The sequence below is a fragment of the Colletotrichum jinshuiense genome, chromosome 1, assembly GCF_051148585.1.
Source record: "Colletotrichum jinshuiense chromosome 1, complete sequence".
In the NCBI taxonomy this organism is placed as follows: Eukaryota; Fungi; Ascomycota; class Sordariomycetes; order Glomerellales; family Glomerellaceae; genus Colletotrichum; species Colletotrichum jinshuiense.
This window is the reverse complement of record NC_139302.1, coordinates 4420063-4445280: the sequence shown is the minus strand read 5'-3', so window position 1 is coordinate 4445280 and position 25218 is coordinate 4420063. Positions and strand designations below refer to the sequence as shown.

The 25218-nt window shown below is 55.0% G+C and overlaps 7 protein-coding genes across 7 annotated transcripts; 2 read left to right on the top strand and 5 right to left on the bottom strand.

Moving 5' to 3' along the window:
- Positions 1 to 834: 834 nt before the first annotated feature.
- EsH8_I_001147 (drebrin-like protein) lies at positions 835 to 3284 on the bottom strand (the record flags this gene model as incomplete). Its single annotated transcript, XM_083268560.1, has 3 exons — positions 835 to 959; positions 1014 to 3011; positions 3089 to 3284. The coding sequence occupies 3 exons, from the start codon at positions 3282 to 3284 to the stop codon at positions 835 to 837; spliced, it is 2319 nt and encodes a 772-aa protein (XP_083118998.1).
- A 904-nt stretch (positions 3285 to 4188) lies between these two features.
- On the top strand, positions 4189 to 5027 carry EsH8_I_001146 (thioredoxin-like protein; the record flags this gene model as incomplete). Its single annotated transcript, XM_083268559.1, has 2 exons — positions 4189 to 4890; positions 4944 to 5027. The coding sequence occupies 2 exons, from the start codon at positions 4189 to 4191 to the stop codon at positions 5025 to 5027; spliced, it is 786 nt and encodes a 261-aa protein (XP_083118997.1).
- Positions 5028 to 6580: 1553 nt separating this feature from the next.
- Positions 6581 to 8940, bottom strand: EsH8_I_001145 (uncharacterized protein; the record flags this gene model as incomplete). The annotated part of the gene is made up of 3 exons (XM_083268558.1): positions 6581 to 7924; positions 7986 to 8680; positions 8775 to 8940. 3 exons carry the CDS (start codon positions 8938 to 8940, stop codon positions 6581 to 6583), a joined length of 2205 nt encoding a protein of 734 aa, XP_083118996.1.
- Positions 8941 to 10992: 2052 nt separating this feature from the next.
- EsH8_I_001144 (uncharacterized protein) lies at positions 10993 to 13256 on the bottom strand (the record flags this gene model as incomplete). Its single annotated transcript, XM_083268557.1, has 3 exons — positions 10993 to 12849; positions 12901 to 13164; positions 13218 to 13256. 3 exons carry the CDS (start codon positions 13254 to 13256, stop codon positions 10993 to 10995), a joined length of 2160 nt encoding a protein of 719 aa, XP_083118995.1.
- A 646-nt stretch (positions 13257 to 13902) lies between these two features.
- Positions 13903 to 15958, bottom strand: EsH8_I_001143 (6-phosphogluconate dehydrogenase; the record flags this gene model as incomplete). The annotated part of the gene is made up of 6 exons (XM_083268556.1): positions 13903 to 14343; positions 14399 to 14833; positions 14889 to 15412; positions 15469 to 15493; positions 15546 to 15585; positions 15945 to 15958. The coding sequence occupies 6 exons, from the start codon at positions 15956 to 15958 to the stop codon at positions 13903 to 13905; spliced, it is 1479 nt and encodes a 492-aa protein (XP_083118994.1).
- Positions 15959 to 18670: 2712 nt separating this feature from the next.
- Positions 18671 to 19804, top strand: EsH8_I_001142 (uncharacterized protein; the record flags this gene model as incomplete). Its single annotated transcript, XM_083268555.1, has 1 exon — positions 18671 to 19804. The coding sequence occupies one exon, from the start codon at positions 18671 to 18673 to the stop codon at positions 19802 to 19804; it is 1134 nt and encodes a 377-aa protein (XP_083118993.1).
- A 987-nt stretch (positions 19805 to 20791) lies between these two features.
- On the bottom strand, positions 20792 to 22813 carry EsH8_I_001141 (triose-phosphate transporter family-domain-containing protein; the record flags this gene model as incomplete). The annotated part of the gene is made up of 3 exons (XM_083268554.1): positions 20792 to 21624; positions 21678 to 21981; positions 22058 to 22813. The coding sequence occupies 3 exons, from the start codon at positions 22811 to 22813 to the stop codon at positions 20792 to 20794; spliced, it is 1893 nt and encodes a 630-aa protein (XP_083118992.1).
- Between the last annotated feature and the right edge of the window lie 2405 nt (positions 22814 to 25218).

Here is a 25218-nt window from a genome sequence, read left to right as displayed (position 1 = left end):
AGGAGAGGTTGAAACCCCGACATCCACGGCGTGTCGAACGCACGGGCTGTGGTCTCCAAAAGCGGCGTCCGGTGGACGCATAACTGTAATGCTCGTCGGATTTATGAGCTCCTCCGCGGTAGAGGAATGGAGACGATGGAGAGGAATGGCTGCCGCCTACCCTTGGCATCCTCTCCCCACGACACCTTCTGCGCGCAATGACCCTGGAACGATCAAGAGTTGGATGCAAGGACGAATGGATTGGGATGGATGGGACTGGTTCACGATGGGTTCAGCGACCTCGTTGATTTACTACCCAAGGGCGTTTGCGGCGCACTCCATTTTCTGTGACGGTTGGGTCTCGTTGGTAGGCGCCTCGTTTGTGTGCGCAGTAATGACTTCCCTTGTACCTTTTGGGAGAAAAAATGAACATAACACTTGATACTACAACTCTTGCTTCTCTTACATACATTCTGTGGAGGTCACGGCAATTTGGTGCGCATACCGTCCACCAGACATTGACATCACTGACTTCGGCTGCGGTGCATACTTGCGTCATTGGCCCATTCCCAGGTTGACGGCTTGAACAGACGACGAAAATTGCTGTGGCCTTGTGATATGTCTGTTTAGCATCTTGGCAGTTCGACTGCCAAAAGCATGTAGGAACTTTGCCATAAGGCCTCATGCTCAACGCCGAGATGCACGACTGCAATACAACCACAATATTTTGGATTCCTAACGAATGCATTGAATACCCCTTGCAGCATAAGAATGTAGTTGGATATAGGGGCATAAAGCACAATTGACCGCTGGCCGTCACCAAGACTTTTCCATCCGCTATCCATCAACCCATGCTTAGTTGTCCACCTGAACGTAGTTGGCAGGGAATAGACCCTGCTTTCCGCCGTAGGTACCGAACCACCAATCCTCATCAGGGAACTCAAGATCTGTGATCTTGCCATTCTCAGGGAATGAGAGTTCTGGGTACGTAGTTAGCATCTGGTCTACAAATGTCAAGGATTTGGTTATCTTACCATTGTCCTCGGCAGCCTCGTAGTCGAACAGGGCAGTGGCGGTCCGACCACCGGCCGCCGCCGGTTCCGGCTCCGCTTGGGCCGGAGCCGGAGCCGGAGGAGGTGCACTCCGTGCCGCCGGAGCAGGTTCAGGCTCGTCGTCAACAAGCTCCACGTAGTTGCTAGGGAACAAACCACTCTCGCCTCGGGAGTTGGTGCCCATCCACCAATCATCGTCTACCATCTCGATGTTTGTGACATAGTCTCCCTCGACGAGCTCGAGCTCGTTGTCCTCGGCCTTCTCATAATCGTACTGAATCAGGGCCCGCTTGCCGCCGCTTTGGGCTTGGCCTGCCGCTACCTGCTCCTGGCCAAATTGTTGCTCTGCAACAGCCGCAGCGGCGCCACGGCCAACATCTTGTGGCTCATCCTCAAGCTCATCCTCTCTGGGCAGCTCTCGCTCAATTTCTCGAGTGGGGATGGGCCGGGGAGGATCTCTCTCCACAGGGGGCTCCAACTCGACCTCATTTCCACGAGCAACGGGCTGGGCGATTCTAATAGGGGACTGGGGCTCCTCCTCTTCCTCTTCGTCAGCAGGAGCCGGCCTGGATGGCAGACCGGGAAGAGCGAATCCACCGGCAGGAGGCCGAGAGCCGCTGGGCGGAGGTGGAGGAGGGGACGGCTCGTCGTCCTCCTCCTGAGGCTGTTCGCGGGGGATGGACGGAGCCCCTACACCAATGGGTGTAGTATCCTTGAAGCGGTCGCGGAGGGCGCCGATGCCACCGCCGGGAGAAGCGGGTGGCTCAACACTTCGCTGGGCATCCTCGCCAGTGTTCTCCTGGCTGAGATTGACGCGACCATACCCGGGCTGCTGGACGGGAGCCCAGGACTTGCCGGTGTAACCGCTCTCCCACTTTCCACTCTTTTGCACGCCAATAGGGGAAGCTGGCGGAGGCGACGTGACATTCGACACGGATCCTCCTTGCTTGCCCTTCTTCTCAGCCCAGAGCTGGGCTGGGGTTTTGCCGCCTTGGTCGGCAAAGGTTCTGCTGGCGGCTCCAACAGGCGGGGGGGCTGGCGTGGAAGGTGCGCCGAAGCCAAGACCGCCAGGTGTTGGAGCCTTCGTGCCGGTAAACGCAGCTCCGCCAAACTTCTTGGCCACCTTGGGCTTCGGCAGCGACGTCAGACGCTCTGACTGAGACTGGTTGAATGCGGCACTTCGTTCGGCTAGTGACTTGGGTCGTTCATCATCGGCAGGCTCCTGCTCCACGGGTTCAGCAGCGGGCTTCTGCGCCTTGGCGCGGATAGCTGCGATATCGACCTTGCCAATGGGTTCGTATGCGCCCTTCACAGGTGCCGGCCGATCATCATTCTGGTTCTTCGCCGCGGCACGGATTGCAGCTATGTCTACCTTGCCGACAGGTTGGTACGCACCCCTCACAATGTCAGGTCGGTCTTGCGAGTTGCTTCCATTGAAGCCGGATGGCTCCTGTCGCTGCTTCGTGAGCTCTGCCATGTTGACCTTGGTTGGCTTGTATGCTGATTCGACTTTTTCCAGCTGTGACCGGGTCACCGGCGGGGCGTCTGCTCCCCAGCCATCATCGTCGGCGTTGGCGGGCTTGCGGTTTCGCGCGGCCACGATCGGGTTGACAGATCCAACTGATGATGTGGTGGGAGTAAAGACGGGTTTGGAGGCAACGGGCGGGGGGGCGGGGGAAGCCGTGGAGCCGCCAGCCGAGTACTTGGCACCGGAGGCATCGGCTATCTTGCGCATAACGCTCTCCGGCTCAAGGTCGCTGTCTGAACGAGCGGTGATCTGGACGTGGTAGCCGTGGAGGATCTTGGACACGGCCGCTGTGTGCGTGGTAAAATATCCCTTGGTTCTCTCGGGGACACCGCCTCCGCACCATGCAATCAGGGCGTTCTTGGGAAGACCAGAGTTAGGGTCTTTGACCTTGACAAAGGCGAATTGAATGCGACCCTCGTTGAAGTCTTCGATCAGATCCGAGAGCTCGCCATCTGGGTGAGAAAGAACACCTGTCAGCGCTTGTCTCGCCGAGCAACATACTGGGCTCGGATGGAGACCGGGGGCTTACCTCCAGTGCTCTGGACCTTGAGCACGCTCTCCTTAGCACCAGAATCTTGGAATGCATTGGCCAAAGGAGCTTGAACTGAGAACAGTGCCCATTGGGCGTATGTCGGCGAGCTCGAGCTCGGGGGCGGGCCGTTGATGACGCTCTGGTAGCTGCTCTTGATTGAGGGTCCGTTTATGGACAGATTGAGTGACGCCATTGCAAGTTTGGCTGTGAGCTTGACCAGCAGTCGTCGCGAGTCGTCGAGTCGTCAAAAATGGGGTTCTTGGGGAGGAGTAGAGGTAAAAGAGCAGGGCAGAAAATGGCAGGTTGTGAGATCTCCGTCGGAGAGTCGCCTAAGTATTACGGGCAAGAAGCTGACGTAGCAAACCAACCGCCTCTACTGTAGAGTCGTGGACAGCCGAAAGTTGGAGAGGCGCAGCACAGGTGGAACTAGAACTTGGAGGTGAAGCACGGTCCCACCGACATCCAATACGCGGACGGCACGGGTTACGCAGTTGTTCGGCCAAGTGTCGAGGCGGGGCAGGGAAACGCTCTGGAGAGGCAAGGCAGCAGGGCAGCTAACTGAGGTACCAGAAGGGCACAGTGATACACTGTGTTCTGGCTTCCTAGGTGCAGCCGTTCTCGCTCTCCGTTTCGGGCCTCTGCTCTCCCATGGTGGGGCAGGCTTGGGCACCGCGTCGCTGAGTAAGACTATTCGCCTGTGCAATTAGACACCTTAAATCTTGCGCCAGATGACGCAACAGCAAGTCTTCCTCGTTAAGAGGATGCTTCTATGCATCTATGCCAAATCTTCTCCGTGGAAATCATTGTACCCATCACAATCGCAGCCACCCCAAAAAACTCACTCACAAATTGCCCCTCCAAATACCCCTCCACGTATCGGAGACCTGTGGTTTATCAGCCGTTGGCCTTGTCATTTCGTGATCCAACGTCCAACAGAGCCCATCCCTCTTGTCGAGTTCATTTTTCAAGTTCTAGCATTTCGCGCGACTTCTCCCTCTGCGGCTTCTCCTCCCGATTGATCCGAGAAAGCCCCCTCCCAGCGACGCAACCATCTTCAACGCCCTACCATCCAAAAATTCCCGATCCACGAAAGCACAATGTCGACGATCACGGAGATCACCAGTCTTGCCGACTGGGAGAAGCACATTGCCTCCACACCGCCATCCACCCTCCACATCATCTCCTTCCACGCACCATGGGCCGCCCCATGCGCCCAGATGGCCACTGTCCTCTCGACCCTTGCCTCAGAATACCCCGTCACCAACCCCCCGCAGACATCCTGGGTTTCCATAAACGCTGAAGAGCTCAGCGATATCAGCGAGGCCTACAATGTCACCGCCGTACCCTTCCTCGTCCTTCTGCAAAACGGTCAGGTCCTTGAGACCGTGAGTGGCAGCAGCGCTGTCAAAGTGCGCAACGCGATCGAGACACACGCAAAGAAGCCCGCCGGCGCTGCAGCTACTGTGAACGGAAACCAGGGCGTGGAGAACGGACCCAGCGCGGCGGCGCAGATTGAGGAGCCCGTTGACCCGGCGAAGGCCAAGGAAGAGCTCTTTAAGCGACTGACGGATCTCGTTAAGGCCGCGCCGGTCATGCTCTTCATGAAGGGCACGCCGAGTTCGCCTCAGTGTGGTTTCTCAAGGCAGCTTGTTGCCATTCTGAGGGAGCACTCTGTCAAGTACGGCTTCTTCAACATCCTGGCAGACGATGAAGTAAGACAGGGCCTGAAGGAATTCGCGGACTGGCCTACCTATCCTCAGCTCTGGATGGATGGCGAGCTAGTCGGCGGCTTGGACATTGTAAGTTTATCGGATTACTGTGTTGCCGGGTGGAAACTAATATGTATTCACAGGTCAAGGAAGAAATCGCCAACAGCCCCGACTTCTTGGGCGCCTACAGCATCAAGGCCAGTGCAGAGACTGCTGCTACCTCATAGACAGTATGGGAGTGAGCGGCGTTTTACCGAGTCACTCAAAATCGGTTTCTTCACATCAACACGGCGTTTCTAATTGTCTTCATGGTTACACATACCCCGACCACGTTTAGTTTAGATCCGTCATTCCAAAGTCCCCGATTCCAATGACTAATTAGCCTTCGACTCATACGGTGCTGGACAACATTGGCATCGCCGTGTCGTTCGATCCACCGCTGGTTGTTCACAGCTGTTCTGAATCGGGTGGAATAACTCCCGATCCCAGTATCTGGATTATAGGGGCGCAATCGTCACGAGTCGGTGCGTCTGCAGCTTCGAAATTTCAAGCAGCGAGGAACTTTGGAAACAACCTGGATCACCCGAGTGGCATCGCTAGGTGTTGCGACGTCACCAGACCGACTCAAAAGCCATTGCTTCCTGGCCAGACTAGGTAGGCGCGAAGAATGTGAGGTGGAGCACTTGCCTAGGTAGCTAGACGCATGTTCATGTTACGATCAATGATGGATGGAACTATTCGACATAAATCTACTCTCTACTAGGACTTTTTTCGCGTGACCCTGTGCCTTTTGTGATATTTCTCCCTACCAACGAACATATCTCCATCTATGGAGAGAAATCCTAGGCCATAGTCGAATATGCATATCATTCTTTGGCCTACTCCCTAGCTGGTTTGTTGCATTTGGCCGTCCGGGGCCCATCTTGTTCTTTCATGGCACTCCATATTTCCACAAGTACATCAGTTCTTTGTAGCAAGTTATTGTTGGGATTGGTTATGTAATTATGAAATTCTTTCTCTCCAACATTTCTTCAAGGCTAAAATAAAGGCACCACAAGCCAGAATTTAGCCAACGTGTGGTAGCATGTCGCTATCGTGGATCAAGGTGTACCAAACTCTACCGAAAGCGTCAGAAAGTAGACCAACTGTGGTTTAAGTCGAGGCAGCCATCCCCTTCGTTCAAGCGCAATATCGATTGTATCCAAAGTGTCAATGCCACCGTTCCGACTCGGTCCGACCGTTCATTGCTAAGCTTGCGGAGAACAGACGTAGGCTGAGGGCTATCCATTCCCTCAGACAACGAAAGTGTTTTATAAAAGATGACAGAATAGATATCTGCATTCAGGTTGATTATAACCAAAACAGAGGTAGTATTTATTAGTCAAATGTGCTTGATATAAGACAGTGTTTTACTTCCAACTTGGCTAAACTTGGCTTCAAACAGGCACCCATTTGAGCTGTTTTATAGTGACACATTGTATTGGGGTAAAGACGTGTCCAGCCCATGGAGCTTGCGTGCCACAACTGACTTGATGAGCTTCTCAACCTCGGAGGCCAGCCGATAAGCGAACTCTGTCAGCCTAAACCAGCGGTATGTTTCTTGGGCCCTCTGAAGATCCCCACAGAGTTATAAGGTCTATAACGAGTGAATCCTGGCTTCTGATTGTTTTCCATTTTCTCTATATATTTCCTGATGTTATAACTATCACCACCCGCCCGATATTTAAGAATTATTGGCAAGAAAAGTCCGACCGTTTGGTCTCCACCCCCATTTCTTCATTTACCACAGTATGGTAACCGCAATTGCTGCCACGGTACTTACTAAAGCTGCGGCATAACCGTTCTGCATCGTTCTGGAGCTTGAAGATGGGTTGAGCAAAGCAGGAGCTGTCGTGACTGCGAAGAGCCCGCCGTTCGTCGGAGCTGCAACGCCGACTGCTGTGACCAGCACCATCGACGTAAACATAGAGGAAGGCAGCGTGATGCTAGGGCCAATAGGGAGCAGGGATGAGGTCGTAGATGGAAGCTGGGGCTGGCGGGTTGACTGGCCATCGGCCCCTGAGCCCCCGGATCCGGAGCCGTTAGGGTCTGATCCTGAGCCACCAGAACTACCGCTTCCTGACCCGTTATCTCCGGAGCGGTTGTCATCGGTGTTGCCTCCAGATCCAGGTGACCCAGATCCTCCACCATTACCGCTGTTACTTCCACTGCCAGTACCACTCCCAGTACCACTGCCAGCGCCGTTGCCAGAACCATTGCCAGAACCGCTTCCACTGCCACTTTCGCCGCCACTGCCAGAGCCACTCCCACTGCCGCTGCCGCCGTTGCTATCAGGCAGAGGCTGCGGTTGGGGTTGACCGTCCGAACCAGTGGAGCCGCCCGTGGTCGAGGGAGGAGAACCAGACTGGATAGGGTTCAAGGGTGTGAGATCAGTAGGGGCAGTTCCATTGGAAGGCAATGCGCTGTTTAAAACTCGTGTCGGTGTGGGGATCGGGAGTTGGACCTGCGAGGAGGTGACGGGCAGTCCAGTCGGAGCAGCAACACCCGGAACGATACCGGGAGTTCCTGCAGTAGCCGTCCCGTTGCTGAAGCGGATTTCTGAGGATGTCGAAGCAATCGGTATAGGGATAACAGCCGCCGGCTCAGTAATTGGAATTACCGGTAAACCTGTTGGCGTGCTGATATTCAGCAAGGGTAGAGGGATGCTAGTTGACGTGCTAGTGTTCAGCAAAGGCAAAGGGATGCTGGTTGAGGTACTAGTGTTCAGCAGAGGCAGAGGGGTTCTGGTCAGAGTGCTGGTGTTTAGCAAAGGCAGAGGGATGCTGGTTGACGTGCTGGTGTTCAGTAAAGGTAAAGGGACGCCGGTTGAGGTACTGGTGTTCAGCAGAGGCAGAGGGGTTCTGGTTCTGGTAAGAGTGCTGAAAATCGGCGAAGGCAAAAGGATGCTAGTCGAGGTGCTGGAATTCAACAAAGGTAGAGTAACGATAGGCAGAGTAGCAGCTGTGCTCGTAACAGGGGCTGGAGAGGCAGTTGGCTTCTTTTGCACAATGCTAGTGAGATTCGCCCGGATCGGAGTAGTTATCTCGGCTGATCCAGTCGGGGCAGCTGCTTCACTAGTAGTCGGCTATTGTTGTTCGAGGTCAGTATAGTAGAACTATTATGGACTTTGAAGCTAAGTCACTTACTTGAGTACTTGTGAGGACTGTCTGGTTGTTCACGGCCGGAAAGGTCGGGAAGGACACAGGTGCAGTCGAAGCCGTGGCTGACTTTGTGGCAGCTTCAGAGGCTGATGCATTCACAGTCGTCTCGGCAACACTAGGAAGAAGTTCGGCGGCGGAAGACGTTGTTGTTACAATGGTGGCGCCGTCAGCTTCACCAGACTTGCCATCGCTAGTAAGAGTTGATTTGGTCGGAGTAGCTTTGACAGACGTAGTCTTAACAGAAGTTGCCTCAACAGAAGTGGCGGCTGCAGCAGAGGTAGTCTCGACAGAACTGGCCTCGACGGAACTGGCCTCGACAGCAGAAGTCTCGACAGCAGTAGTCTCGACAGCAGTAGTCTCGACAGAAGTAGTCTCGACAGAAGTAGCTGCCGCTGGAGTAGCCTCTGCGAGAACGAGGCCGGCAGGAATGGCCTCGCTCGGTAGAGAGCCCGAGTACACGACTCTGGGAGGGCTGGCCGGGGCAGCAAGCGCTTGGTTCTGGCCTGGGATCAATCCCGGAAGGGTTTGGATAACGGGCTGCTGATTGAGTTGAATGATTTGGAACGATTCGGATACGACGACAGCTTGGGCGGAATCGGTGATGATGATGGCGAAGCTCTCGAAGGCAGCGATGGAGGCGCCGGGTGCCCAGTTAAGACGGCCAACATTGTCCACTTGCACTGTAAGGGTTGTTAGAACACAGTGCCCAGCCCAAATACCAAAATGGCTTCTTGCCTGCAATCTTCTCGGCAACAACCGACAAGTCCGTTACACCGCTAGGAACCAAGTCGATGTTGATGGGAGCCTGCAATCCCGCCGTTTGCCACTCAATCTCGAATTGCTGGTTGGGTTGCAAGACGTCTCCGCCCCTGGGCTTCGATATCTGTGCCTCGCACAGAGTGACACCTAGCAACAGAGCAGATAACTTCATGAAGCGCATTTTCCCGGAGTTCTTTGTTGATATAATAAAATCGAGCTCGCGCTTACGGCCGTTGAGGAATATGTAATAATTAAAGAAAATGACCAACTAGAACTCGGGTATCAAATCTGAAGGAGTGTAATGAACGAATTGCTTAAAAAGAAGCTGACCTGCAGGCGGAGAAGAGAACGAAGGCAGTATGCAAAACACGAATAAGAGAAACGAAGACGCACTGGAAGCGAACTAGAAGAGAACGAAGAGGCAGGCGGACGGAGAAGCACAGGAGAGGAGTAAGAGGACCATCTCAAAAGCCATCCATTTGGATCTGATTTTCCTCAAATGGACTTCGCGTGTTAGCCAGGCTTCTGGCAGGGATCCGTGGCGGCGACCAAGGACGTTCCCCGGACGTCATCCTAAGCTTGGGAGAGGCTGGGCAGGGGTACCGGGGGCGTCTCATCGGCCGACACACGCTACAAGGGGCACAACCCCTGGTGGGCGGACAAGGTCGCAGGATGGAGTAACTGGCGCAGACCAATTGCTCCGGTGCATGAGAAACATTTCTTGGAGTGGTCTAGTCACTCGGTGCACTTCAAGACGTCGGCGGGATTCGAAACACTATCGTGAGGGGCAGACATTATGGTGGAGGAAGGATCTTGGGAGAGGCGAAGCTTAGTTTCGCGATCCCGGCTTGCTTCGCCTGCTGCCGTTATCCAGCTCGGCGCCTCGTTACTATCCGCTTGGTAGTGTGAGGACGCATTGTGCAAGATTTTGGTTATGGAAATGTGATTCGATATTGAAAAGCTGGTTGTCCATAGTTCCTTTTGAGCTTCATCTTGGAGTTGGATTTAAGCATGAATTGTAGCAGGGAATCGCCAGTAACTTCGGGATGCTTGGTGCATTATGCAGCACTTACTGCAGAGTTTTCGTCCAATCTCATCGTGATTGGCGCTGTGAGAGCCCGACGGTTGAGGAGTTGAAGTCGGGATGGCAGGGGCTAACGTAAAGCTGCGGCTGAGACGTTGTCCTGGAGTTGATCAAACCTAAACCTCCCGTCCGGAACCAAGCGAACTTGTGGGCCCGTGTTAAGGAAATATAAGGGACTCAAGGCAGGCACACTAACATCCAGCACTGACCTTTCCCCCTGTCAACGCAATCCGGCGGTTCTGGAGGTGAACCGCAATGTATCACCATTTTCTCCGTGTTTGATGTTGTCACCTCTAGTGTAGACTTGTCGGCATGGCTACCCAAAATCGATATGTCACAAGCACGTGATATAGCTTTATATTCTTAATTATGTGATGCTGGCTTCATATGGCGGCAACCATGTTTGTTGATTGATTTGCCAGGTTCAACAAGTGGGCCGTTGGGAGGCACCAGCAATGCCGGGCAAGGGATGAGTAACTCGAGTTGCTAGATATGGTCGTTCACAACGGCCCGTAATGGTTACGGAACAAATATTTGAATGAACCGGAATTGACATAGGAAACTTCTATTTCTCGTCGCAAAGCTCACGACATTATTAAAGTAGTGATACTTTGGTTAGCATGTGCAGCTTTAACACATGGATGTTCCATAGCTTCGAGTGCCATTGCCGAGGACCAAGTTGAAAATTTGACATGCTGGACGTATGTTGACCCGTGAACAAAATTTATATTACACTTATTACCGTCGAGGTTATCACACCAGGATGCGAGCGTAGCAAAGTAACATGTCAAACCCTCCGTCACGACTGTCTGCTTGGGAAACGGGAACTACAGCCATCTGAAAAAGAGGTATGACGGTAAGAAACATCGAGTATAACACCAGTCCACGAAATGAACCACAATATGAAGGTAAATAGATAGGACCCGAGGCGGTCTGATTCATTTCATTTCTCCAGCGACCCATCCGTGTAATACCGTACAACGCACAAACCTTGACATCCGTCAACGCAAAAGCCATGAGAAGCCAGCGAGTCGACCAAACCACGATGACCCAGCCGTCACTCCACATAAATGTACAATACCCCCAAAACTAAAGCGCCTCCTCTACTGGTCTTGTCTAGAAAAGCCTCCGAAACAATCCTGGCACTCCCTAGGCACCCTCCGACTGGTTTCCAGGAGTGTCCGTGTTCGATACACCATGGAAAGCATCGCCGAAAGCAGAATCCTCCATTTCCAAGTTCATGTCCAGACCGTCATCACCCATGGATGCTCCATAACTAGCCATCGCATCACCGGCGGAGTCAAGGTCGTCCAGAGAACTGAAGCCTCCAGGAGTCTCGGCAGGCGTTCCAACAGCAGACGAGGCTTTGGCAGCAGGCTTTGGTGCCTCCTCTTCTGGCACAGCAGCGGCAGCGGTAGCGGGATCGGGGGATGCGCCCCCCTTAGGCACAACCACCCACTCCCCGCTGCCGGTTCCTTGGTCAGGAGCAGTGGCAGGGACATCCTTGACAGGCTCTGTGTTACCCATCGCGACATCTTCCGAAGCTCCAGCTGTAGCCTGTGCCGCCTCAGGTTCCTCCGGAATGGTTGGAGGAACTGGTGCGGGCGAAGGCGCATTTGCGTTTGCTGGGGTTCCAGCTGTGGAATTCAGGGCAGACATGTGAGTTTGTGGCGTAGGGAAGTTGTTCACGGGGGTGGAGTTGGCAGAGAACCCAGTGTGCATCTCATCCAGGAGACCTGCCGCAGTACCGCCCATGTCAATGTCCGAATCGCCCACCATCACGCCACTGTGTTGAGAGCCAGCCTGGGAAGGGCGTCGAGAGGCCTGCCCAGTAAGATCAGCGCCTGCAGTCGGCGCTGGCGGAGAACTCGCCGGTGGCGGAACAGGTGAGGGTTCTTTGATGGGCTCCGGAGCTGGCTCCTGGAAGCCGCCGTCTTGTATGCGATGGACGTTGTGAAGGACTTCAATGTGCCGACCGAGATTGGCCTCAACCTGTGCCACAATTTCATCCACCTTCTTGTTGTGCTTTTGTGACCACGAGACTGAGTTGTCGTCCGCATCTGTGTAATGGCCTTCGAGACGCCAGAGCTCCGGACCATGCTCCTGGACGGAGTTCTTAACTTCCTTCTCCGCATCTACAAACACCGAGCTGGTCTTGAGGCTAGCCAAGTTCTTTGCATGTTCCGCTTTCATCTTCTCCATTTCGGCCTTTGTCGCGTCGAGATGCTCCTGGACTCTCTTCCTGAACTCATCTGCCAGACCGGGCTCTAGTCGACCAATGTATGGCTTTTGAGGTGCCTCAGTGAGCGCATTCGCACTTTGTGCTGTGAATATGCCGTCAGTTAAAGGCGCTAACTCTCCCTTGAGCCCAAGTCCAAGATCAGGTGGAGCGATCTGGCTTAGAGCATAGGGAGACGACACGATCTCCTCCATCCACTCGTGGTTTTGCTGGTACCGCGAGAAAGAGATGTCTCTGGGGGTTAGGTGGTCGAAGAGATCCTTCTCCAGTTCCTCGTCATCATGCAGGGCCTCTGCATGGGCCAGAGCCTGTTGCTGCTGCTGTGCCTGTGCCTGTGCCTGTGCCTGTTGGCGGCCGCGGCGACCCTGAGGGCCGGTTGGAGGGTAGGCCATTTGTTGCGGAACGCGCCGCGACTGCGCGGGCGGGTTATACATCTGAGGCCGCCCGCCGTTGCGCGGGAACTGGATTGATGGCCAACTGGCACGGTCCGAAAGCATGAACTCCTTGCGAGCAATCTGCCCACACTTTTGAAGGTGGTTGCGGGTTGCCATGATGTGCTGTGTTTCTTGAGAAACGGGAATCAAGTTGACAGGGACGCGATCGGAAGGGTCGGAAGGACCATAATGGACGATCCAGAGACTGATGTCTGGCTGCGGCGCATTCATGACCCCGGTTTGCGAAGGGACAAGGCGGAACCTGCGACGAGCATGCATGGCAACCTGTTCGCCGGGGATGAATCCTGATTTGACGTAGTGAATTTCGAGAGACTGCATCCATGGTCAGATTGTTGTATCGAAGACGCGACAAGGTGCGCATACCAGTCCATTGCCAACGTCCTGCCTGTGGTATTGTTCGGGCCCCCAAATCATGCCGTCACTGGCAAAGTTCGTTCCGAGCCTCTTGAGAGGTTGCCATGTGAGATACACCTGGCCGTCGCGGGGCCGATCGAGGTAGGTCCAGAAGAATGGAGCCTTGTCTTTTGCGACCTGGGGCGCGGCCATCAACCATTTTGTGACTTGGTTCAGATCGACGCGCGCCTGGTCGGCGTAGTGGTTGGAGGATATAAGATGAGCATGGCTCAGCTATGTGTTTGTGAGCGATGAGGTCCTCAACGACAGATTTAGTTGCAACTTACCAGCTCCTGATCAATTCCATCACTGGGGTCCTGCGCCATGGTGGATCGCGATCGAGGATGCAGCGTGTGGTGTTGTCGGGCAGATGCTGATGCGCAGTATTGAGCGACCCGGAACAGCCAGCTGGTCAATCAATTTACGAGCACAGCTGGGTAGGGAGTTTTCGCGAAGCAGCTTTGATGAACAATACCGCGACGAATGGGAAGGCTGCGTTTGATGAATGGATTGGCTGGCTTGTAGGTCGGTCCGCGGTCCCCAAATTTCTCGCGACGAGGCTGAAGTGCCTGAGGAGATCCTAGTCGCGCTGCAGCCAATGAAACATGGAAAGGCCCAAAGGACCGTGCACACAGGTCCCCCACCTTATCGCTCTAATTCAGCTCCGATAAAGGTGCTCGCGTCTCGGGCTAAGACACTTAACCATACCCCCCTGCTCAGTTGCCAGCAACATAATACGGGCGGAATCGGTAGTAGGTAATTGCCTCGCTTTGATCGGCTTGAAACAGTTACAGCGAGCTCCAAAATTTCCAAACACTTTTTACAGCATGCAAGTATCACAATAGTAAACTACGCTCGACGGGACATTTTAAATTGCGTGGAATCATTTCATTTCATTCTCCTGGCACCATTATACCAGGTATCATAGTGTGCCCTTTCCTAAAGTCTACTCGTAACCCATCCAGAAACCTTTTATGCGTTGTAAGTGGAAGCAGAGACGTTGCCTCCGCGGCCGGTCCAGTTGACGTGGATGTCCTGGCCAACGGGGTACTTCTCAGAAGCGTACTCGGGCTTGATTCTGAAGGTGTGGGCACCGAAGTAGTCACGCTGAGCCTGCAGGAGGTTGGCGGGGAGGTCCTTGGTGCGGTAACCGTCAAACCAGGACAGGGCAGTAGAGAAGGCCGGGGTCGGGATTCCGAGCAGAGCGGCCTTGGAGACGACGTCTCTCCAGCCGGGCTGAGCGGTGTGGATAGCCTTGTTGAAGAAGTCGTCGAAGAGGAGGTTCTCGAGGTCGGGGTTGTTGCGGTAAGCGTTGGTGATGTCCTTGAGGAAGACAGAGCGGATAATGCAACCACCACGCCACATGAGGGCAATGGAAGGCTTGTTCAGCTTCCAGCCGTACTCCTTGGCGGCCTAAAAAGTGTGTTAGCACTACGTGACTTAGAAAGAGGACAATGTGTGTACTTACCTCCTGCATCAGCATGAAACCCTGGGCGTAGGAGACGATCTTAGAGGCGTACAGAGCCTGCTCGAGGTCGTCGATGAACTGCGCCTTGTCGCCGTCGAACTTGTTGACGCGGCCAACGTACTGGAGGAGGCCGGAGGCCTTGGTACGCTCGTCCTTGATGGCGGACAAGCAGCGACCAAGAACAGCCTCGGCAATAAGGGTGACGGGCATGCCAAGGTCAAGGGCGTTGACGGCAGTCCACTTGCCAGTGCCCTTCTGGCCGGCCTTGTCCAGGATCTTCTCGACAAGAGCAGTTCCATCATCGTCGTTGAAGTACAGGATGTCACGAGTAATCTCAATCAGGAAGGAGTCCAAGACACCCTTGTTCCACTTAGCGAAGACGTCGCCAATCTCCTTGCTGGAGAGGCCGAGACCGCGCTTCAGGATGTCGTAGGCCTATGGATGGTGTCAGTAATGTTCTCAAAAGCCGGTAGCCAGAGACACAACATACCTCGGTGATGAGCTGCATGTCACCGTACTCAATACCGTTGTGGACCATCTTGACGTAGTGGCCAGCACCCTCGTCACCGACCCAGTCGCAGCAGGGCTCATCGTCGCTCTTGGCGGCAATGCTCTGGAAGAGGTCCTTCAGATGGGGCCAGGCCTCCTCGTTACCACCGGGCATCAGAGAGGGGCCGTAGCGGGCACCCTCCTCACCACCGGAGACACCGGATCCAACGAAGCGGATACCCTTGCTCTCGCAGTACTTGGTACGGCGGTTGGAGTCGGGGAAGTGAGAGTTACCACCATCAATGATGATGTCGCCCTTCTCAAGGAGGGGGATGAGGGTCTCAATGTAGTCATCGACAGCCTTGCCAGCCTGGACGAGCAGCATGACACGACGGGGGCTCTTGAGCTTGGAGACGAACTCCTCAATGGAGTGAGCGCCAACAATGGACTTGCCCTTGGCCTCGTTGGCCAGGAATCGGTCGACCTTGGAAACGGTACGGTTGAAAGCGGCGATGGTGAAGCCATCTATATCCGAATGATTAGCTCGAATCGCCCATACAGCTCGGAGAAAGGGTATTTACGGTCGGCGGCATTAAGGATAATGTTCTTTGAGGGTGTTAGCTTCTAGGTGGCTCAAGCAGGACTTCGGGAGACAAACTTGACCCATGACGGCCAGGCCGATCAAGCCCATATCAGCGCTGTAATCATGATTAGTTATTAATATTCATGGACCAGAGTTTGAGCATTCAGGTGCAGGAAAAGTGGAGCGGGACCTCGGAGCTGGCACAACGCCTGCCACAATGTTGGCCAGGCGAGCGCTGCACTACGAGTATGAGTATGGTGTTATGTCGAGGAGAAGCTGGTAGCTAGATTTAGGCCAAAAGCTAATGGCACCTCCCGTGAGCCCATACCGACTCCGAAGCACCACGACGAGGAGGCAGACATGCGCGAATTGGCAGTCATTGTCGTCGTGGTGAGCATCGGAGGCCGGCAGCGGGGTGGTGGGGTAATTTGGCTGTAGAGCAAATAGAGGGGTGAAGCAGACGAAGATACTTACACAGGTCCAGACATGATGAATGATGTGTCGGTGTTTAAACGTGGGGGTGTGTTTGGTGAGGAAGATGTTCAGACGCGCGATTCAATGATGACTGCGGGAGAGTCGAGTTATTTATCTCTAGGTAGGGAATGTGTCAAGAAGAAACAAGAGCTGGAGCTTTCGTCAACCCGGCCGAAGTTTGTAGGGGGAGGGTCGACGGAGGGGTAGGAGGGGAGGGGAGGGGGGGGTTCGTTTGCATTCGGGCAGGGGCCACCCATGACAAGCGCTGCTGTGCACACTCCCACCAACCAGCCCGGTGCTTCGCCTTTGAAGCCCACGGCTGACTTCAACTTTTTTGGGGGTGGGAATCAAAGACTGGGCAGAAAAGCGGGACTAGAAGGCCCTTTGACCATCGACAGGGCTGCTTTGACTGCTGGTGTGATTGGCTTTGTTGGCGGAGCTTACTCATGGGCTTCGAGGTACTGTCCAAGTATCTTTCTTTCCACTCCAGTTCCAGCACTTCCGTACGGATACAGGAAGAAGAGGGACACACACATCACCACCAGCCGTGGAGCTCCGTCAGGGGACTCCAATTGGACAGTTTGTCATGGAGGGGCAATTATGACGATGCTCTTTGTTACCTCCCGTTTCCCGCGTTCCTCTGCTGCTACTCGTTTCTCTGTTCCCAGCTGGCGGGCTGCTCTGCAAGAACCTCTCGCCTGTTTCGGTGAATCAAATAAAAACTGCATATAGGCAATAGGCAGTATACCTTGAGAAAGAAAGTACAGGCTTCCTCGCGACAGCTACCCAGATGTACCACGGTTGCCGCATTGTGCCATAAGCCGGCCCGCGCGGCGGAGGGCGGCCCAGCAACGACCATCATGCCTGCTCCACGCCCGGTTGTGCTTTAGTCAAGCAGCGCGCCAGCCTGACGAAGCCCGTCGTGCTAAAAGACGCCTCTGGATCCGTCCAGTTGTGGTCCGATTCGGCGATAGGCACCCTTCCCCATTGGCCACCGCGGGTGTGTCTCACACTCTGCATGTTCCAGGGAGATGTGCGACTGCGGTATTCAAACTTGATGCGTCAGACCCTGACGTTTCGCAACTCACGGCCGCGGAGGAACACTCTGCGCTCGGTCTAACTGAGCGCGGGGGGGCTCTGGCTGATGGGCAATGCTAATCTGCGATGCCTGCTGGCGGCATATATTATCGCCCTTCCAACGGAGCTCCGGTACTCGCTCATTCGCTTCGTCGCTCGCTCTTGGGCGTCGTGAGCGGCAGGGGGACCGAAGAGGCCTCATATTTGCTCGAATTATCCCTCGAGAGCCGCGCTGCGCGAATCAGCATGTGCCTCATCCCCCGGACTGCATTTGAGGAAACCCGTCTTCCCGAGCACGGAAAACACCCCCGTGCCCCGGGTCTTCCCAGGAAGAAGTGCAACTAAACCCGAGGTCCTCAGAAAGGCGTCGTCGCTTCGTCGCTTTCTGGTGAAAAGCGCGCTCGGCACGCCGTCTGAACCCGGAGGGAATCCCGCCCAACAAATCGCAGCCTTACCGCAACCTCACTTGGGAAAGGGGCAAGGCAGCGATACGCATGCGCCTCGCGTTTACTATCCCTGGACAGTGGATGGTGGATGGCGGGCCTCGCCCATCATGCGCTTCAATGGTGTGCAGCGGGAGTCGGTCCCAACCAAACCGAAGCTGGCCGTAAAAAAAACCCTCCGATTCCTCCAGTTGGACTGCTTGGCCGAAGCAGCAGTCAATCAATTGGGTTCGTTCAACGTTGAGACCCACGTCTCAATGGAAGGGGACAGAAAATATCGCACCTCCATCTCCCAAGGTACCTCTAGGTGTGTATGGAGGCAAAGCAACGGTATATCCGTGCCCGCTGCTCACAAATCTGAGGAAACGAGGGGCAACCTCAGTGGGGGGTACCGCCGCCTTCGGGCCTTGGATCGGCCTCACGACCCGGAGACGTCGGTTGTGAACTCCGCTAATGCTCCGCTGAGCACCCACGCACGCCTATTATTGATTGGCATGGACCTGGCCATGACAGTCGCAGCGTTCCGCTGTAGGCAATGATGTCAGTCAGCAACACCGAATAGCAACACTAATGATTATCCGCTATGTCCGTCTGATGATGGCTACGAACAAAATGCATCTGATGCAGGAACAAAATGGGAGAAAATTCGGGTGGTGGCTAGCCCAACCGAGCGGACCGAAAACAACCTGGCCAATATCAAATATGGCTCAAGACGGAAATTCCGTCCTTGTTTTCCGCTGTCGACTTCCCATAGACTTAGCTTGGCGACCTAGACTGCACGGAGGACCTCGGCGTTCGATGCCTAGTAGGGGCTTACCCAAGCAGCATGATTGACAGCAGTTTAGAAGTGGGAGGGACCCACATCTGGAGAACCTTCCAGGTAGGTAGGTAAGAAGAGCCATGCACCGATACAGCGGAGCTGTCCTTGGCACGTGATCTATCGGACTTAGTCACCAGCCACATCGGCTCAAAGCCTTCGCCGAGGCTGGGGGGCGCAACATCGTGACATTTTCTCCGATTTCACCACCAACAAACCCATCTCTGCATTTGCGCCAGCTCCGACAAAAGACGTCATCCGTCGGCTATAGCAAACAGCGAAGGAGAATTCTTTGAGCAGGAACATCCAGGCTCAGAGGTACGTTACCACAAAAAACCAAGCAAGCACACGCCTTGCCAAAAAAATATCAAATCCGCAGTTCATTCATCATGGCCTACCCGCCCCCTCCAGGTATCTCGAGCGGCCACTCCACAAGCAACCCACCCTCTCATCCGTCTCTGCCCGCGCGGCCACCCCCGTCAAAGGCGTCCACCGGCTTCAAGCCCGCCTTCAAGCCCGCCTTCGGAGCTGCAGCCTCCGCCGCTCCCACCTACTCCAGTGCACCGAGCTACGCCAGCGCGCCCGCCGCCAACTATGGCTCCTCCTACCCATCTTACCCGCAAAACTCTTCGCCCTCGGTAGGCGGCCAGGGCCCCTACCAGGCACCGCCCTCATCATACCAACAATACCCACAAGCCGGCGCCGGCTACGGTCAGACGAGTAGCTACAATGCGCCGCCCTCGACCACGTCCTATGCGGCTGCGCCGCAGATCCGCAACCCCTTCCCCATGCCAGGAAGCAGTACCGACTATGATCCGGATATGGCTATGCAAATAGCCCAATGGCAAAGCGCATACACGTCAAAGGACGTAATGGGTAGAGACGCAGTCGGCTCCGGCGGCCGCGGCACCCCGGCCACAGGCAGCTCCGCCGCGACCCCCGCTGCCCTACCTGATCCCGCAGCAGCTGCTGTGGCGGCCGCGGCAGCGAACCAGCCTCCTGAACGTAAGAAGACCGTAGTCCGAGAGGGCGGCGGCAAGAAGTGGACGGACGACACCCTCGCCGAGTGGGACCCGAGCCACCTGCGTCTTTTTGTCGGCAACCTTGCTGGCGAGGTCACGGATGAGTCCCTACTCAAGGCCTTTTCGCGGTGGACATCGGTCCAGAAGGCTCGCGTCATCCGCGACAAGCGCACCGCAAAGTCCAAGGGGTACGGCTTCGTCTCCTTCAGCGACCCCGACGATTTCTTCCAGGCCGCGAAGGAGATGAACGGAAAATACATCCAGAGTCACCCCGTCACCGTCCGTAAGGCCAACACGGAGATCAAGATCACCAACGTCAAGGGAAAGGACCACAAGAACCGCAATAACAAGAACAAGAAGCACTCGGGCAATGGCGGCGGCGGCGGCGGAAACAGGAACGCCGAGGGCGGCGGGTACGAGCCCCACCTCGGCCCGGTGCATCCCCACGGCGTTACCAAACCCGGACAGAAGACAAAGAACGGTCTCAAGCTGCTCGGATGATTGTCAATTGTATATCCGTATTTGTTTGGCTAGAGGGGCGTTCTGGAGTTGGAGGTTCAACATACCCGTTCTAATCAACATCCCATGATACAACTAGAGACACTTTTTTTCAGTCAAAACCTCGGGGTCAATTGTGGCTTGTCCGTCATGCTTTGTGATGTATCTCTTGTTGTGAAGTTGTCCTATTGTAAAGCTTGCAGGGCCATACTCATCCGATTAGGAGGGGGTTTGTGTATGGACCTGGCGTCGCAACCTGACGGGCTCTGATCATTATGGCGGTAAACGCAGATCTTGATGGTTGATACTCGAGTCTTTTGTTTGACGTCACATACAAGGTTGGCCATCTTCAGCCCGTCCACGGCCTAGCAAGGGATCGAATTCCCACCCGGACGGTTAGAGCTGAAAGGGTTCCGCCAGCCTCTTGAATCGTCCGTCACATTGAAACTCATAAAGCACCTTTGTTCCGTTCTGTTTCCTCTCCTCCCTCGTTCATCATTCTTGTTATCGTTTTGATAACGAGGCTTTTCGTGATGCTCGTTGCTTGCAGCTCCCCGTGCTTTGAGCGAATTGTGTTCGTTTGTTTGTCATGCTTGTGATTTCTCTACGTGTCTAACCTCTTGAGGGCATTGCACTAGGATGGTACTCGGATCCAGGAAAAAACCTGGCTTCCTTTCCATGCCGGTCTCTATTCTACGGCCACGCCAATGGTATATCCGTCTCGATGCTGCTCCCCTTCCGAGCCCTCGGTACCCTCCCGCCTCCTTTTTAACCCACGATTACGCACGCTCTTGACAAATTTCTTTCTCGGGAGGTAATTTGAACCCTTCTCCCGGATAAACTCGCTAAACTCCTTGTCCGCCATTCTGCCAACCGGCGAGATATGCTAAAACCCCAAAAATGTACAGTTTGGTAATTCTTTTTTTAAACCCTTCCCACTCATTGCCCTGAATATACAACAAAAGAGAAATCACGCTCGATGTAACGAGTCTAGTTGTCGCGGTGAGCCTGAGCTGTCCTCGACTCTTGAGCCGTGTGTTGCGGGTTGGGTAGGATATCCCCGTCAGCAGTAACGAGGTTATCTTCGTAGTCGGTGCTGTTTCGCAACAACCCTGTCTCCTCACTGCCGTCGTCGTTGTCGCTGGATGACGCACTGGAAGCAACTTCCATGTGGCCGCGCTGGACCTCCTTCTGGGCATCTTCGCGCATCTGGGAAATCTTGATCCAGTTGTACGCGACGATGGCGCCCATGGTGGTGATGAGGCCGACAAAGTTGACAGGGGTAAGGCGGTCGTTGAAGACAAGAGCGGCGGCGGAGATGGTGACGACCTCCTTGAAAATGCCCGCAATGGAAAGTGTGACGACCGAGGTGCGCTGCAGCAGAGCGAATTCGGAGGCGGTCATGAGGAAAGCAATGCAGCCGGGGAAGAGGAGGAATAAGGGGGTCGTGATGATGCCCCATTCGGCCACGAGGACCTTGAGACCCTCGATGAGAGCAGGGAAGCCCTCCACGGGTATGGCGATGACGATAAGAGTGAGGAACATGACCGGCGCCAGGAAGAAAATGCTAGAAAAGGGATTCGAGGTCGCAGGGTTGCGGAGGAGGAGGATTTGGGTCAAGCCCCAACGGAAACCGGAGAAGAATGCGGCAGAAATGACGAGGATGAAGCCACTGATTTTAAATTCGACTTCTCCTGACACCATGAGAACCACGCCGGCAGTCATTGTCGCAATGATGCCAACAAGACGCCACGTGGGCTTCTCAAGTCGGAACATAAAGGCGAAGATCAAGACAAAAGCTAGGGAAGATGATTTACACATGGCTGCAATACCCGTCAGTCATTGAACTGAATTCCAATGGGCGCAGCACACTTACTGTAAAATGTGAGGGTGATAAACTTCAACGAAGTGTTTCCGAGCCCAATATCGAGACCCGTCGCAGCGCCGCATGGCCCAATGCGCGTCAGATAGAACATCTTGGTCATCAGAGGCCGGTCGGGCTCGGAGTCGTGGCGCGAGCGGCCCAGGTCTGAGTTGCGCTGCCCGTTTGAAGGGCGCAGGGAGGGTATCAAGAACAATACTAAAGATGCGAGGGCGAATTGCACCAGCATGTGGCAAGCGGTCGTGAAAAGAGGGAAAGCAAAATTGAGGCGGTCTTGGTCGAACATCCACTTGTTATACTGCGGAAAATCGAGCGTCAGCTTCTGGCCATGCTGACGGGAACAACGTTGGGGGGGGATGCGAATTGGGACTTACCAGCGAAATGCTCAATGAGAAGAAATACCACAGCAAGATTAACACAACGTTGACCAATGACCTCCTGAAAACATTTTGATCTGCCTCCTTCTTCTCCTCAGCCGAGAGTTCTCCTCGTACGATCCTCTGATCCAGCCGTGTGTTGTGCCTCTTCTTCTGCTTCTTTCTCTTCTTGTCCTTCTTTGTCAGACCCGTCTCCTCGTCGTCATGTAGGTCCTCGTCCGAGAAGCTGTCGTCATCCACGTCTTTGGAACTGGATGGCGTTGCCCCAAGATCCTCCTCTGATATCTTGGGCTCGTCGAGCAAGTTGCCCCGGTTCCGTGACGGGTTCCTCTGGTGGGTGTTGCTTGAGCCGGCGCTCTGCATCAGACTGCTGCGGCGCCGGCGATGACCGGCCCCTTTGATGGGCTCCATCTCGATTTCGTCGTCGGCGACGAAAGGGGGTTCGTGAGAGGGATGACCGAGGGGCGAAGGCTGGCGATGGGTGAGATCAACGGCAACGACGTCTCGCAACCGGGGGTCATCCGGGTTCGAGGTGGTAGTTGAGGTCGCGTGTCCAGGAGAGGGGGCTGTAGGTGGTGGGAGGAGCAGAGGCGACGGGCTCAGGAGGCTGCGGTTGGCCTGTTCGTGGGCGGCGCCGTCGTGGTCAATGGGATCGGGAGATGATGAGATAGCACTTGGGGCGGTAGAACGACTTGGGTCGGGAGGCAGCACATGCACAAGTGAGGACGAGGAGGAGGAAGAGGATTGGGGCATGATTTAATCTGGATTCCACAAGCCGATTTCACAAGCTGCTGGGGCTGGGAAGCATTTGGTAAGGTCCGGGACTCTGTCGGCGGATGGGGTCGGGAAGAGGACGCTGGGCGCAGTCATTTGCTGTCCGGGCTTTGGTGCTTTGGTGCATCTGGTGCTTGGCTGGGCCGGGACGAGAGAAGGGTCACGGTGGTGCGGATCATTTCTCCAGTCAAGTGTCGCGCCCACACATGGCCGATTAGTGTGGGCTGGGGGGAGGGGAGGGGGGAGGGGGGAACGGGGACAGGGGTAAGGGTGCAGTGTGATTGATCTCTCCGTGGCTTCATCTCACTCTTAGTGTAGTCTCGGTGGGAGACGCCTTACCGCCAATTACCACGTACCGCCCCTTCAACACCTACCCGGTCCAATCTCTGCAATGTCCCAATGTCTCTGCTTTTCCCTCCCAAGATGAAATGTGGGTACCGGCTTGGCATGCCTCATGGTGGAGCCGGCTCGTGGACGGCTGCCGCAGGACTGGACTCGCTCCCCTCACGGCGGTCAGGGTCGCCATCAGGGATGACCTTCCCTGCTGCTCCCTGTGACATGCCAGCTCACAGCGATGGACACACCCACAGACAGCACTGAGGGAGGCGAATCCGATAAAAAATGCGATGCAACTCCAAGCAGCAACATAGGTAGTCCAAGGCACGCACTGGTGCCGCGGTGCTTCCGGGCGGGTTCCACGATGCATCTCCATCACGTCCACTACACTACCCAGTTATGCCAGTCAAGCCAACTAGTGCATCCCACCTCGGGCAGCATGAGGATCATGGGGCCCGGCGCCACTGCTGCTGGAAGGCAGACGGAAGGAAACATTGGGTCTGTCTGTCTGTCTGCCCTGAATGGCAAGGCAAGCCTGGCCGGCAGATCTGGCGGTCTCGTCCTTGACACATTGATACCCAGTTAATGGCGACCAGTTCGTACGGCCAGCGCATGGCGGCGGTATGAAGCATTGCCCCGTACCTTGTGGAAACATATCGCAGCAATACGCGCGTTTCCCATTTGCAAGTTGGACACCGTCTGTTTAGTTTTATGCTTTTCGGCGGGCCGAAACTAGTGTCTTCTCCCCTTCTCCTGAAGTGCTTGAGATTACTTTAGGGTAGGCGAAGTTAGCTGCAATGTGCCGCCAGACTGACTGAACTCACCGTAGCCCCTTTCCAAATCCCCCCCCAAACCTTGGGCCGAACCGCCATTGCATGAGTGAAGATTGGTCCAGATCATGAGAATGGGAGGGTCGTCTGAAGAATGATGCTCCATGTTTCACGGCTAATTACCAACTTGAGCCATTCGTCCTACGAGGCGATCTGTCACGAGAGCGAAGAATGCAACCTCTATTTAAGCTTGGTCCAGCCGTCTCTCACGTCCAGAGTCACAGGTCCCTTTTTTTTCTCCCCTACACTGCTTGGGGGGCCCTGTTCGAGCAAACCTTTAATCCCTCGGGTTGCAGGGCATCGTGTGCATTGCGGGCTCGGTCGACAGAGGTCTTTGCGCGCCTGGCCATGTGGATGAGCGAGGTGTCATGGTGGGTTGTGGTTTGGGTGTACAGAAGTCCTCTGGGAAGGTGCTCGGGTGACCCGTGCCAGCTACTGCCAGGTGCCAGGACGATCAAGCCTACCTTATCCACCCACACCCACCCGGCCTTCTCACCTTAGACCCAGCTGGAACTCTTCCAACCAGATTCATCGTGTTCTGAACGGAACCCGATTCTCGGGCGGTGCCGCGACCCGCCGCCCGCCCAGCACTGAATGCGCGCAGGTCTTTGCAAGACAACCTCTTCAACAGAATCATCTACCTTGTCCTATCCTAAACAACCGTTGCATTGTTCTCGTTTCCGAACCTGGCTCCCCAGAGAATGACTACCTCGGGTTGTTTCCATTAAGAGGAGGTTTCCTAGCCTCCCGCTTCACATGGATGAGTCGGGTCGCGCTTCACGCCCACAGACGACGGGGAGGAGACCGTCCGAGTCCGATGGTTTTGAATTGGGGAGGGACTGTCGACCGACAGGTGCAGCATTGACCGCTGCCAACCTCCCCACTACAGACTGGGCAAAAAAGACGGTTCTACTTCTCGGTCTTGGGCCCGTTGAATGTCTCGTCTCACCCCAGCCCATCTAGTTTCTCAAGACAAGAAAAATAAAATAAAAACCTCCCCCCAGCTTCGAAACGTACGGTTGAGCAAGACACCAGCCTCTTTCTGGTCAACCGCCGTACTGCTGTGCGCCTTTGTGTTCACTCCTAGAGTGGGTCATTCCCTGGCGTTATGTCTTAGATACGGGGGGGAGCTTGGGGCAAGCAAACATGCCGAAATGGTGAATGCCCGAAAAATCATGATGTCAGGCACCGTCATCTACTAAAAAGACAACTGTGTAA